This window comes from Doryrhamphus excisus, chromosome 15, assembly GCF_030265055.1.
Source record: "Doryrhamphus excisus isolate RoL2022-K1 chromosome 15, RoL_Dexc_1.0, whole genome shotgun sequence".
In the NCBI taxonomy this organism is placed as follows: domain Eukaryota; kingdom Metazoa; phylum Chordata; class Actinopteri; order Syngnathiformes; family Syngnathidae; genus Doryrhamphus; species Doryrhamphus excisus.
The window spans coordinates 18073335-18088044 of NC_080480.1; the positions used below are offsets into that span (position 1 = coordinate 18073335).

The 14710-nt window shown below is 49.1% G+C and overlaps 1 protein-coding gene across 14 annotated transcripts in view; it reads right to left on the minus strand.

Moving 5' to 3' along the window:
- LOC131102883 (RNA binding protein fox-1 homolog 3-like) overlaps positions 1-14710 on the minus strand; it is a 247406-nt gene that overhangs the window by 25709 nt on the left and 206987 nt on the right. For 13 of the 14 annotated variants that reach the window (XM_058048547.1, XM_058048540.1, XM_058048538.1 and 10 more), the window contains 7 exons: positions 13083-13175; positions 12433-12493; positions 10288-10341; positions 5862-5994; positions 5072-5111; positions 3208-3266; positions 238-316 (listed from right to left, as the gene is read on the minus strand). In XM_058048547.1, the coding sequence (XP_057904530.1) occupies positions 238-316; positions 3208-3266; positions 5072-5111; positions 5862-5994; positions 10288-10341; positions 12433-12493; positions 13083-13175 (519 nt within the window). The remainder of the gene's footprint in view (positions 1-237; positions 317-3207; positions 3267-5071; positions 5112-5861; positions 5995-10287; positions 10342-12432; positions 12494-13082; positions 13176-14710) is intronic. The other variant, XM_058048548.1, reaches the window with a different exon arrangement.

The window sequence follows — 14710 nt, forward strand, 5'->3', positions numbered from 1 at the left end:
TCGGGATATGAGTTTTGGTCCATATCGCCCAGCCCTGGTTTGTATGTTAAAAGCGGACATTTTAAAAATGTTTTTTCGGGAAGCACGAAATCCGAAGAAATACAGCTGAATAGGTGCAGATTCTGGAAGATCTAGAAAGCTGTCTGTGCTGGCCCCCAAAGTAAGCATAATAGGTCCCCTTCAACACAAGCTTTTAACACAGAGAACACAAGAAGGGGCGTGGCCTCAGAGACTTACCATAGTTCCCACGCTGTAGGTGGCGGCGGGGCCAATCGTGTGGTGGTAGGGGTCGGCCGTTGCATAGACTCTGCCGTAGCTGCACAGAGAGAAGACAGTCACCCGTGAGTGATTGGCGGCCGGACGTTTACCTTGTTGAACGCTTTGATGGCTCGTTTGCTGCGGCGGGCGCCAGCGTCCTGCAAGCAAGACCTGCTCAAAGGTTGCCATCTCCATTAGGGGTACGGAATAGGCAATGAGACAAAGATGGAGGACACGCTAGGCCCTGAAGGGCCCACGCCCGTCTTCTTGTTTCGGCAGAGAGCCCCCCCCCCTCCCCCATTGTCACTGGTTTGGAAATAATCCAATTCCCCTGTGAGACAGGACACGATGTGTCTGCCTGCTTTATTTATTTACTCCACTTCCCATATTCCTTTGGTTTCCCCCCTTCCTCCGCGCTCGCTTGCAAATGAAGGTCTGTGTGCAGAAGATAAGGCGGCCAAGGATCGAGGGCACCAAATCAAGCTGGAGGAAAGAGAGGAAGTGGAGGAAACAAGAGCGTTTGTGAATTGAATAAGATCTAAATGAGGCTGGGCCCATTTAAGGCCATCACAAGCCAAGGTCATCCAGCAGGACATGAAATCAGAGAGGCTATCAGGACCCCACAGCGGGGTAGGGTGGGGGCGCACCATGAGATGGCCCTGGGAGTCCCTCTGGCCCTCTCATCTTTAGCGAGCACCGAAGCCCACAGGCCATCTCCACAACTACTCTCAGCAAGTGCCGCACATCGGGTCACAGCCGCCGGTGCAATGTCAGTGGGTCTGTGCCGGACCAGCAGACCCCCGCAAGGAGACCGCATCCTTACCGCTGGATCCGTGACACAGTCTTACACGTTTCTGCACTTCCAAAATGCCCACAAGACGTACAGTCCGTCCCCCACACCAGTATTTGTGAGGGTTACCATCTGAGACCACCTGGCAACAACAAACACCGGGAACTGAAACGCCCATAAAAGTGTCTCATTTTCACTCTTGCCATAACCTGGACTATGCCGCCCCACTCACGTGCCACTCTACACTACTACACCGGCTTGCACCTCCCCCCACTCGCTTGACCGTCCCCGATGATTTCACATCAACATTTGCAATTAAAGTGAGTGTTGTAATTATTAATTCCATTCAACTCGGGAACCCGCCTCCTCTCTCGTTGACTTGCAACCAAGCAAGCTAACAAGCTCGGGTTAAGGTTAAGGTTAAGGTTAAGTGCGGCACCATTTAAGTAACAAAAGGAAAAAGCAGCAGTCGTTTCACAATAAAAATAAAGTACCAGTATTGAGAGGCCATCTAAAAAGAAATAACGCAAGAGGAAGTAATATTATGGACAGCAACAAATGAAGTTGTTGTTGGAAAATGCGGATTATGGTAATATATGTATATATAATAATATTTATGCGAAGAAAATGACAAGAAGTACGTTTAAATAGGTGGATTTTTTAAAGTTGTACTTTGGTGAGAAAAAACGTCCTATGGCGTTGGGATACACGGCGCTGGCGCTGCTGAGGAGACGACACAAACAAAGCTGCATTGATCCAAGGAGCTGGGCCGCCTGTGCAAACAGAAACAAAGCACTCAGTGCGAATCACATTCAATCTCAGGGAAAAGTCTGCAAACGGGAATTGAATCTCCCGGAACGACGCAGGGTGGAGGGAGGTGAAAAAAAGCACCGCTGTCCAATTTCTGTTTCTCGGATCCGGCCTGATAAATCGTACATTATCGATATGATCTTCAGGCTCTCAGGCGGGGGTGTACGTTATCACGAGTGACACGCTCAATCCTTCCCAGATTAGATTCCCAAAGCAGCCCACGGCGCCGCCTGACAACGGATGAATCAGCGACGCCTCCTCAAACGTGGCGCACCTCAACCCGAGTGATGGAGTTCCCCGCCGCCCCCGGCCCACCAGACCTGCTGAAGCCATTCATAAATACCAACCTACACCCTCCCTCCATACTGCCAGCTTCCTTTTTTCCGCTTTAATAGATGAGTGCAGCGGCAAAACTCCCAAGATCTCACCTTCACATTCATCATATTCATCCCGTATCTGCTCCCAGCCGCAAGACGCCTCGCTTTTTAAACTTAAAATATACTCTTTGCTCCCGATACTCCACTCGTGTTGCTCATTTTCTCCGCCACGAACAACGTTTGACATCGTCTCTTCCTGTGACTGACACTGATGACCCACAAAGCTTTTTGTGCAAAATCACAAGCTGGAGAAGAAGCCACTCTTCTGACAGGCGTGCTGGGATTTGCATGAAAGCACAGAAAAACAATCCTCTCTGATGTTTTTCACCATATGACACACCGAGCCCAACCCTTTCTCCAACGCTGCTCCAAGATGGGCTACGTTACGTACAGTAACCCCTCCTTCATGGCGCTTCATTGGCTCCACACCATGAGAAGTGGATTTCCACTAAGTAGGACTCCTGACTTAAAAATGGAATATTTATAAAAAGCTGTTTTCCACCTTCTCATATACTTTGATATTACTAGGCGGTAAACCTGAATGAATTGATGAAAGAAGATATTAATTGTAAGATCGGACACCCTGTTAAAAGGCATGGCAAATGTTTAAGAGCTTTAAAATGAGCCTTCATGGCAAAAAAAAAAAACACACTTTGGAAAAGAGCTGATGCGCTGTCATTCCGGGGAAGCCATATCCTGGGATAGTCACATGATCGCCCATACCTGTCAACATTTGCATTTGAAAAGGAGGAAAATAAGGTGAATTCTGTCCCAAAGCTGTGCAGCTCCAGCAGAACTAGAGAGGGTTTTTTTCATGAAAGCTAAAATTCAGGAAACTAGAAAACATCCGGAAAAGGAGGACTTTCCCGGGTAAAACGGGATGTAATTCATTGTAACACTATGACATATTGTCAAATGTTTTGGCTTCTTCAGAGTTAAGGCTGAAATGAAGAAGAAGAAGGTGTTCCTCACCTGTCGCTGTAAGCGGTGGTGGTGGTGGGCTGGGCGAACCTGTATGCTGCATATCCACCCTGCAAGAACATCCACTGTTACTTCATGTGAAGCGGATGAGGAGACAATGTGAACAGTGAAACGCCATGCAATGCCCAATCCAGACACCAGAGGGTGCCATTTCACCAAATGGGTGGTGGAGCCATGGACTTGCCACAGTTGTCTTGCCACATAGTTTAACATGTGACTGAAGCTCCAAATTCAGCCCATTCTGAGAGGGAAGAGCCGCCATTCTACTACATTATTAAACATTCCTTTTCCCTCCGTCAACACCGCGCCTCTGGCTGACGAATGGATTCAGACGGAATGACGACGGTGGAACTGTGGGGGGAGTCGGGACGGCTGTATTCATTTGCCAGAGTGGAGAAGGAATTAAGGATCTCATTGTGGAGCGGCGCTCTAACCTTCTTTGAAAAATGAAGCTTGTTCTCCAACTGTTTTTCTATTAGCGCCAGCGAGCCGCTGCCCGTCTGCGTCCCGCACGGCGGATAGGTGGCGTTAAATAATGCAGCGCTCCATTCATTTTTTAAACCCGAGGGAAACCAGGATGGCTGCATGAGAATTCAGGTCAGAGGGCCACGCCGACCCCGGTCGCCCCGCCTCCCTTTTTTTTCCCTCCACAGGGACAGGAAGTGGCGAGCGCACCACTTCCTGCGGGACTGTCACGCCTCGGGAAGACGCTGATTACAACTCCAGCCTCGACAAACGGCGACACATAAATCACCCCGCCTGCATTGTCAAATCCTGCACACAACAGTGCAGCACATTTGTTATTGTGTCGGGCCCGGCGCGCTCGCAGCACACACCGCCGCACACATTAGCATACGCCGCGCATGTGCCGTACCTTTACCTCTGCTAATTTGTTAGCAGGGTGTCTCCGTTGTTGTGTGGAGTCCAGCATGTGACAGTAGGACGATGGGGGGGGTGAAAGGACGCCGGCGTCGCTGGGGGGTTGCAGAACAAGCACAGGGGGACAAACAAAATCAGTCATGGTGGCCTTTTCTGGCATGGTGGGTGTCGCCGCAATAAAAGGCAGTGAAATAGAAGACCCTCGGTGGTGGTGGTGGTGGTGGTGGGGAGGGGGTCATCTATCACTGGCTCTTCTCCCCCAGACGCCGTCAGCATGAAAGTGAGAAGCAAGTGTCACGGCCGCTATGTCGCGCTGTCATCTCCCTATCTCAGCTGACAAATGCGGCGGCGCCGGTCGAGATGGCGGTGGGAGGGGCCCACAATCAAAGGGACAAATTACCCCCCCCCCCCCGCAAACATTTTGTGCCGTGTCAAGAGTGGGGTCGCGTGGTAATTTGGGAATTATCTCCACCGCCTCCGTGCTCCCCTCTGTCATTCACCCCGATGCAGGCGGGGTCGGCTAATCCCCCCCTCTCCTTATCTGCCGCCACCCCACCCCTCTTATCTCCACTGTGGCGGTGGTGGCAAGGCTCCACTCGGGGCCCCCCCGGGGAGCGCAGGGATACGCCGGTCGAGCCCTGGGAAGTGCACACGGACGCACAAACAGGAAGAAGAGGCGGCAAGACGAGAAGCCACCACAGACAAATCTACCGGATGAAACCACCCGACCCTGCGAGGGAAGGGTCCAAAGTGCGCGCCGGCGCAAGGAGGGAGGAGCTGAGGGGGTTTTAAATGTTCTTGTCGGGTTTCTTGGCAGAGCAGACGCGGGCCTAATCGACGCCGACTTGGCAGCGAGAGCGTGGCGAGGCTGAGGCCTGAGGAGATCACGTTTTCCCCTCCAGGGCCCAGCTTTGCTTTTGGTGGCTTCTCTCCTGTTTCATGTGAGCGGGCCAAGGAGGGAGCCAAGTGTACTCACATAGATCTCTGCACCGTAGAAGCCATCTTGGTACACCACCCTGTGACATTGAAGAAGAGCAAAGGATTAGTTTGGATGTGCTTTCACATCACTGCTTGCCGCCAGCTGTTGAGATGAATACGCCATCTTTATATTTTATATATATATGTATATATTATATATAGATATAGAGTTTATGAATTGTATGTAACATGTACAAATGTCTTTAAACAATATTTTGTGCTAGTAGTTGTGCCGGTGATTGAATCAGCCAAGTGCAGTTAAGTGGATGTGGACTCCGCTCTGATCTCATCACAGATTAGCTCACCGAGGGTGGTAGTGGGGGGCGGGAGGGGGTGGGTGGCGGCTGTCGACCTCTCCCACGGCCACACGGGCTGCTGATAAAAAGGCGAGCGCGGGGCCGCACACAGCCGAGAGATCAGTGGGGGGGCCACGCTCGCGTTTGGGTGAGCTGTGCACGCTAATACTATCGCTATCTCTGCTCTGTGTGCAGCGCTCCCTGGGGCTTTGTTAGCTAGCTTCTACTCTGTCAACAACACACACACATAAAGATAGTGGCAAGGACACCGCTCCCACAGCACTCCCCGTGTTTGCGCTCACCCTCCAATTGCTGCTGACCAACTAACTTATTACCACCTCCCAGGAGGTCTACCGACTGTTGGCGTAATTCAGGCGTAAAAGGTAAATTGTCGATCACATGACCACATGAAGATGTCAGGTGTGTGTGTGTGTGTGTACCACAGCTGCAGAAGAGCCGATTGACATTTGTCTGCCGAGATGAGATACTCACGCTCCGTAAGCCGGAATGGGCGGCGGCGGCGGGGCCGTGCGGAACGTGTTGTACACGGCCCGACCCCGACCTCGCAAGTGGGCGCCCCTGTAGGCCACGGCGGTGCCCGTGGCGGGGTAGGGGAAGCCTGTGACTGCGGAAAGACACAAAGGAAGAGGACAGCATTTTGAGAAAGCATCCTCCACTTGGCATTGCTTACCTTATGACAGAATACATTAGAGGCAGACGTGTGTGGCGGCGCCCCCAGTGACAGAATGCATTATGGGCACGACAAGGAAACAATAGATTTAATCTTTTCAAGGTGCGCCTCATCAAGCACGCTCCTCTTTCCCAGCTCGCTGCTTTGTGGCCGACTCAGCAAGGATCCACATTTGCCGTACGCATCCCCGCCCCAAGCCGGCGCACGTAGCCTTGGGGCGTGTGCAGGTAAATGGATGCAATATCGCTCGTCTCGCACCGCGGCGCTTGCATAGCTTAGACGCGGCGGGGGCTTGCGGCGTCCACGCGGCGGAGGGGCAGCAGGCGTTTGTGGGTGTCGAGCAGGATGGGGCGCGGGCGGGAGGTGAAGGTGATGACATGTTCACAAGCTCCCTGCGGGGAAATGAAGCAGATGGGCCCGACAGCCGAGGCCCAAACCTCGCCGTGACCCCCATCTCAAACCCATCTGGGAGCGGCTTTAGCCAATCACAGCCACGCTTGATGGCGGCTGGCCGCTCGGGAGGCGACGTGCAGGGTGAAGGACGAGAGAGGGACGCTTGCTGTCCGTTTAACCTTCAGTCGTTAAACATGGCAGCTCTTGCTTAGGTTGGCCTCTTTGAAATTCCTTCGCACTCCCCAAATCCACCCGCCCCACCCCCCTCCCTGACGCCTCATTCATCACAACACCGGTCGCCATTATCTGTCCTCCCAGGATCACGCCACTCTGGCCGTTCTGGCGTGTTCGTCTTTTCAGCCAATTCACCACGGCCCGCTTTCGGTCATGCTGAGCGACATCTCGGCGCCTGCCTCGGCGGCGGTTAATAACGTGTATCCGATGTGTTTCGGATGAACCCTCCACTGCGGCGAAGATGGGAGACAGTCCCTCGCAATCCAAGATAAACTCCACCGCAATGAAGATCCATGGCGTGTGTCGCGTGGAAGCGGCGGCCTGTCGGGTTTCTGCCGGGCGGGTACGCGGCGTTAACCCCCGCAGGTCTGCGTGACCACTGAGCACCCTAATGGGCGACGCGGCGCCCGGGCCCTGGCCGCTCCAATAAAGCTGACAGGGAGACAGATTAGTGGCGCTTTAAAAAACACAGAGACTGAGGTTTAATGTCGGACGCCATTACCATCACGCACCATTAGCGGGTCCGCACACATATTCACACGCCGCGTCTCATTTGCCCAGGTGACGCCCACGTGCCACCACCCCCCCCGCCCCCCAGCCAGGAGCTGCCAGCGCACCGGCAGACCGCCTGCAGCCCGTCGTGATTTATGTTGACCTTGGCGTCAAATTAGTCTCGTTAGCATTTGGAGCATGGACAAAACATCCCGCTCTGTTCTGTCTTTGTTTACATTGGTATGCAACATACGTGCGCTGATGTATGCCGAGGTAAAGTCATAACGAGTTAGCGATAGGCTACACTGCCTCAATAATAACCCATAAATCACGGCGCTGTCACACCTTCGTAAGCAAGCGGCACACGCAAAGCCCGTCCAGACGCCAAAGTCAAACACCTTCTCCGGGAAGGTAGAAAATATGAGTTGCACACCGGAGGGCGGCGGGGTCACGCCGCACCTCATATGTCATATGTGTCAACCTGAGAGAAGCCTGTCAGGCGATGCGGCGGCGCCCGTGATGGGGTCATAACCGGCCGCCATAAAGAAAGATCTGATTTTCCACAAGGTTGATCCCGCTAATACTTGCAGTCGGCCAATGAGCACTTAATCCACGCGCGGGGGACCCAAAACAGCTTAATCTAATCAAGAGTCTGAAGCTTAATTAGCCCCCGAACGTACACTCCAACAATGAGAGGATCTGTCTACATTTATTAAGACGGCAATTAGCCTTTCTTCTCCGTCATTTTACGCAGCTGTCGGCGTTTCACGACTACTCCAGAAAACTTCACCTCAGCGCCGCCCGATGTGAACTCATAAAACTGTGTGAGGAGCTCTTTTGTTTGCTAGCCTGGGGGGGGACGGCCAGGTTCTACGCTGCAGCTGTCCGTGGTGCCTAAACACCACCAGCACCAAGGACAGCGATCCACTTTGCCAGTATTTGGACTCGCAGGAGATTTGTCTTGTATTACAACTAGTGCTGCAGCTATCCAATATTTTAGTATTTAGTATTTAGTATTGTACCACCATTTTTGTTGATTAATCGTATAAAACATATTTTTGCTTGTTTAAAGACAAATAATAAATTCACAAGAAAAAAATCTAACATTTGACGACAGCAATTGGTGGAGTGATTTAGATAATCAAGCGTTTTATTTCTTAAATGGACATAGTCCATAGTGTAAAGCTGGTTGTGTTTATATACAGATTATATATACATAACAGATTGGCGTCCAATTGCGTTTTTTTTTAAGTGGGCCCATTACCTCGTGCTAGTGGTGTGAGGCTTTGTGTCACTATGCCAGAAAAGTAGTTCTTTGTGTTTGCTGCTTCAATAAAGTTGTTTTAGCGTGGTTTACGTACAGGTCACATGAATCCTACATTGTTTTTTTTAGGGCTTTATAGTCCACGCCATTGTTACCACCCATTGCTTTTCTCCATTTAGAACACAGAAAAGGCAAATCGTGTTTCACATAAAGGTTGTGATAATGAGCAAAATTCACCAAAATGTGCACTTCTCCTTTAAAGGATGAATTTCAGTTTATGGCGCTCCTTCCCAAGCCGTGCCACTTCTCAGGATGCTTTTTTTATCCCCCCCCCCAGCACCAGCCAACACACTGTCTTATGTATGTGGGAGGGGCCTGACTCGCCCTGGAAGAGGTTAAGAGCGGGGAGCAGGCGCGAGGCTCTCATCCGTCATTCTCCTGAATGGGTTTTGAGGACAATAAACCTGTAGCGCCAGGACGAATGGAGACGAAGTGCGCTGTCAGCGAGCCAGGATTTATGGCCCCCAATTTCACTGATCTCCTGCACGGAAATGAGTGCTGATAAACAGTGATTAATCGCCCTTATATCCCCTCCGACTCTACAAAAGTACATTAACTGCAGCCTGGATGATTTTAGGAATCAGATTCACGCTGAGAAGGGAGGACGAGCGTCTTTCCTTTATTTGTGCTCTCAGCGCCTCGTTAGGGTTTGTGGAAAAAAAAAAACAAACAAAAAAATCCCTTGTCCAGCAGGCTAGTTGGCTTACAAGCTAGCTACGCTAGCAGCGGCAGGCCGCTTCAAATTGTCCATAGGTATGAATGTGAGTGTGAATGGTTGTTTGTCTATATGTGCCCTGGGATTGGCTGGCCACCAGTCCAGGGTGTACCCCGCCTCTTGCCCGAAGACAGCTGGGATAGGCTCCAGCACCCCTGCGACCCTCGTGAGGATAAGCGGTAGAAAATGAACAAATGAATGAACATTTGTCGGTACGAATAAAGTGACAACCGGAAGGGAATATTTGCATAGGATGTGATGAGGTGGTGTACCTAATGAAGTGCCTCGTAAGAGCAACCCCCACTTTAATTTTATTCCTGCATGTTTGTGTCTAATTGTCAGGGGAGGTTGCTGATGCGAGGGCGGGGCAGGAGGGTTGTAGGCGCGGTGCGGTCGGCGGCGAGGGGCGTCTCGGGCAAGAAATAAAAATGATAGACGAGCGTGCTCTGTCACGGCCGGTTATTTAGAGGTTCACCATAAAGCTGTCCGGGGAATGAACAGATTTTAGTCTAATGAGCAGAAAGGAAAGCCGTAAAAGTGGCGCGATGTGCTCAGCACTTCTTCCAAATGAAATAGAAGCATTTCCCCCTCATTAAAATGCAAAGGCTTCATATAACATACAGCAATAAAGCTGGCATGCGGGGAGGGAGGGGGGTGGGAGGGGGGAACCCCACTGAGCTCATCTCGCTCCTCCATTACCGCCAGCAGGAGCAGCGGCGGCCTGCGTCCAGGCGGCTGCCAACAATATCGCTCGCTCAATCTCTCTTATTCGGTTAGCGGTGTAAAAGTCAATCTGGCGCACTTGGCAAATCCATCCACAGCGGCGGCCTCCTCAATCTGATAACACGTGCTCTTCAAATCACTTTTTTCCCAGACTCCACGCTCGCACACGCCGCAAACAAAGCGGCCGGGAGAGGCTGGGATCATCCGCCGCTTATCTGGGCCGCGCTCAGATCCACTCTGATTCATGTTCCGGAGGTTCAGGAGGAGGCAGATTGGACAACCGCGAAGGGCGCCGATTGACTTTCCCGCCACGGACGTCGGCGGGGAAGCAAAGACGAGCACTTACCGGCGTAGAGCTCGGGACCGTAGACGGCGCCGACCACCGGGTTCAGCTTCCAGCCTGGCGAGGACAACAGAAGATAACTTTAACATTGCTGTCCCATTTTTAGCTTATTTGCGTGTTCTGGTCCCAAAACAGGAAGTGGAAGAGTGAGTGCTAATAAAATAAAATGGCTTCCAACTTGAGAAAAAAAAAAACTAGGCTCATCTAGCATATTTCATGGGCCTGATCCAAATATTGGAGATCATATGCTGGACAGCACCTCACCAAATACACCGTACAGTACACGGTATACTTCATACTGTACTAAGACCAAGAAATTTCACGGTTGAATGGCATTTCTTACAATTTTGCCCAAGTCTACTGTTGTTAAGAGCGGAGCTAATGGCGTACCTGACATATCTCTTTTATTCTCAAATGAAAAAAATATCCATACTTCAGTCATTTGAGGTCATGTTTGTCTGTTAAAACAATAACTGATGGTAAACCATGTGTGAAGTTTGCATTCTTACAGTAGTTCATTTTATTATTTGACTTATTACATATACAGTTACACACTTGGGGGTTTTAAATCCGTATATTCATTATTCATGACAGAGGTGTCTTATATTCTTTACGCCGTGTTTAACAACGGTACCTTTGTGTATTTAAGTGACACAAACGGACAAGAAAAAAGTGCACAAAACTCTCACTTTGTAGCCTCATTTGCGGCATTCACCCAGACTGTGAGGATATAAAATGAGTTACCTGTTGGAAAATACACGCTTGTCGTGGTATAATGTATATACGGAGGAAGCTAAGCTTCACTTTCTGCAGTCACCTTTTGGGTCGCCATTACCAGCCGTGGATATTGACGGCCTAGCTAGCATTCAAAGCTAGCGCTCTCTTCAGGTCATCTGGACTGGACCACTTCAAGTGTGTGTGGGGGGAGGTGGTCGGGGTTATTGGTTATTCATATGTGGTAATTGTAGGTCTTCTGTTAAACACACGGTGGGATCCTCCAAGAAGCAGTTTGAAGAACTTCTTTCAACCTCTTTATTAGGGAGCTAGCATACACTATGTACATGTAGCCATCACGTTCAGCATACCACCGACCCATAACCTATAACCTGTAACCTTTCACCTTTTCCTCTTCTCTTTCGCCACTGTCACCGTAATCTCGTACACATTGCCACCTAGCGTCCAGATTACGACATCACACACACGCGCCTTTTTAAAATTCTTTGGAAACACAAAGTACGCTGTTTTTGAATGAAAATAGTCTAAAACAGTGATTCCCAAAGTGTGGGCCGCGGCCCCCTGGTGGGTTGTGGTGGTACTGCAGGTGGGCCATGAAAGGTCATTAAAAATATGATTCATTTTTGCAAATATTATTTTAAAAATTATTTTTATTGTAAAATATTAATTGCACGATTTTAAAATATTTAAAAATATTTAAAATACTTATAGGCCTTAGTAACCTATTGAGTGTTATTGACCTGCCACAATATTTTAGGAACCTTTATGATTTTTATGACTTTTATGATTGGAACGTAGCTCTCAGGTCATCATGCCAGTCTTGAATGCAGTTATGAAAAGGATGAGAATTAATTCTGTCTTGTGTGTACAATTATATATTGTATAATAATAATACTAATATTTTCAAATGGGCCCTGAGTTGGTAAAGTTTGGGAAGCCCTGGTCTAGAAGCAAAACAAAGCCATTCTTTGTGAAAATGTGCTCAGCAACCAGCAGTGGGCCACCCCCTCCATGTAGTCAGAGTGGTACAATCTGACCAAATTAGCATAACAAGAAAAGTCAAATAAGTCTATATGAATGAGGAAAAGTTAGCTTAGGCTTTTCCCTGCCAGAGCAGATCTGTTTAGCATGTAAGGGCATTTACATCAACACTATATTATCTGCCCCAATGGCTGGACAAGACCAAAATAAAGGAATTGGACAATCTTGATCATATGACTTTTAGGATTTCAAGGTGAGGACGACCGTCCAATCAGACTCATCCCAATCAAATGGTGGAATAGTTGTCTACCCCCCCCCCCGAGTGTGCTTGCTGACGTGTACTGATGGACGGGTTGTGATTGACTGGTTGGGATCACCATCAGCAGTGAGGATGGGGAGGGGGGGGGGGCTTTATCAGGCGTGTTTGCTTACCGTTCGTGTACGGGTTGGCCACCTTTTTGTTTGTCATCACTCGCGCCGTGGCGTTGTTCACCTGCTCGCACACAAACAACAACAACAACAACACAGCAGCTGTCAGGTGCGGCAAAACGAGGATACGCTCGGGCAAAAAAAAAAAAAATAAAAAAATAAAAAAAAAGATGATGACTGCTTATTGAAGTTTGCTGAGGCTCTAAAATGTCTGCAGAGAGGCGGAAGCATGCACCAATTAGCCACAAGCGCCGTGCTGAAAGGAACAACATCCCAAATCAGGAGCTGCTTGCATAAACAAGTGGATTCCAAAGGAAAGAAAGGAAAAAAAAAAAAAAAAAAAAGGAAGACGTGCTTTGATTCGCTTCTACTGAGCCGCCGACAATGACGGCTCGTCCCGAAATGAGAGCAGGAGACGGAGGACGCCTCCTCACAGCTGACAGGAAGCCAGGAGATGATAGCATGCACTCATCCCGCCTTGTCGCCTCGTGACGGACAACCGGCGTGTCCGGATGCCGCCTTCTTATTGCTATGCATGCACACACGCTCACACGCACACGCATGCTCGTGCTCGTGCTCGTGCACGCCGTCCCGGCCATGCTGTGTTCCACACCAAGCACCACAAGACAAGGAAGAAGAAGAAGAGAAAGCACCTCGATTTTCCGTCCCTCTACGATTGTACCGTTTAGTTTCTCCCGTGCACGGTCGGCATCTGTGCTCGTTTCAAAAGTTACAAAGCCAAAGCCCTGACAGCGTGATGATGATGAGGAGGAGGAAGAAGAGGAGGAGAGAGGAAGAGAAGACAGGAGAAGGTGAGCGGCGGCCGCTTGTAGATTAATTAGCAGCAGTTAGCCAGCGTCAGGAAAGAGCAAACAAGAGATCAGAGCGAGGAAGAGGAAGAGGACGTCGCTGACACGACCTCGCGTTACGGCGCCGACAAAGCGGGCCTGCTCGGCCCAATTAAAGAGGCGGAATGTCAGGAAAACAGCCGGTTAGCTGCCATAATAGTCGTATAATTAACGGCACAACATTGACGTGTCAGCACGGCCCCCGGGAAGGGGGAGCGGGGTGGGGGGGGGGGGGGGGGGGGGGGGGGGATGGGGTTGGCTCTGACCGTTAAGATTCAAACATGGCGTTGGCGGCCACTAATTAACGCTGCTGTTTACCTCGTGTGACCAGTCATGTGACCACTCATGTGTTGCCAAACTCAACATTCAGATGATGCTAGCTTGCCTCTTGTTAGCGTTTTCTTAATGAACAACAACACAACAGTTTTTTTTTTGTTTTTTTTTTGGCAGTTGTGGCCTGCAGCTTATTTGTGACTGTGGAAGCACCACGGAACGCTACAATGGAGATGACCATGTGGCATTATAAAATATGAAAAGGTTGAATTTCAGACGCTAATATTATGTAACTTTATGTAATTATGTAATATTATTACGTTATTTCATGCCTTGAGGGCTCTAAAATATTGTCAACAGCTTCTCTATTGGTATTGACTCCTACTTTGCGCATATTCACTTATCACTGCCAGATAATAGGAGTGTACAGTTTATTATAGGGGTGTTATTTCATGCCTTGAGGGCTCTAAAATATTGTAAACAGGTTCTCTATTGGTATTGATTCCTACTTTGCGGATATTCACTCATCACTGCTGGGTAATAGGAGTGTACAGGTGATTATAGGGGTGTTATATCATGTCTTGAGGGCTCTAACAATGTTATAAAGTGTATTTAAAATATTGTAAACAGGTTCTCTATTGGTATTGATTCCTACTTTGCGGATATTCACTCATCACTGCTGGATAATAGGAGTGTACAGGTGATTATAGGGGTGCTATTTCATGTCTTGAGGGCTCTAACAATGTTATAAAGTGTATTTAAAATATTGTAAACAGCTTCTCCATTGGTATTGATTCCTACTTTGCGGATATTCACTCACCACTGCTGGATAATAGGAGTGTACAGGTGATTATAGGGGTGCTATTTCATGTCTTGAGGGCTCTAACAATGTTATAAAGTGTATTTAAAATATTGTAAACAGCTTCTCTATTGGTATTGATTCCTACTTTGCGGATATTCACTCATCACTGCTGGATAATAGGAGTGTACAGGTGCTTATAGGGGTGTTATATCATGTCTTGAGGGCTCTAATAATGTTATAAAGTGTATTTAAAATATTGTAAACAGCTTCTCTATTGGTATTGATTCCTACTTTGCGGATATTCACTCATCACTGCTGGGTAATAGGAGTGTACAGGTGATTATAGGGGTGCTATTTC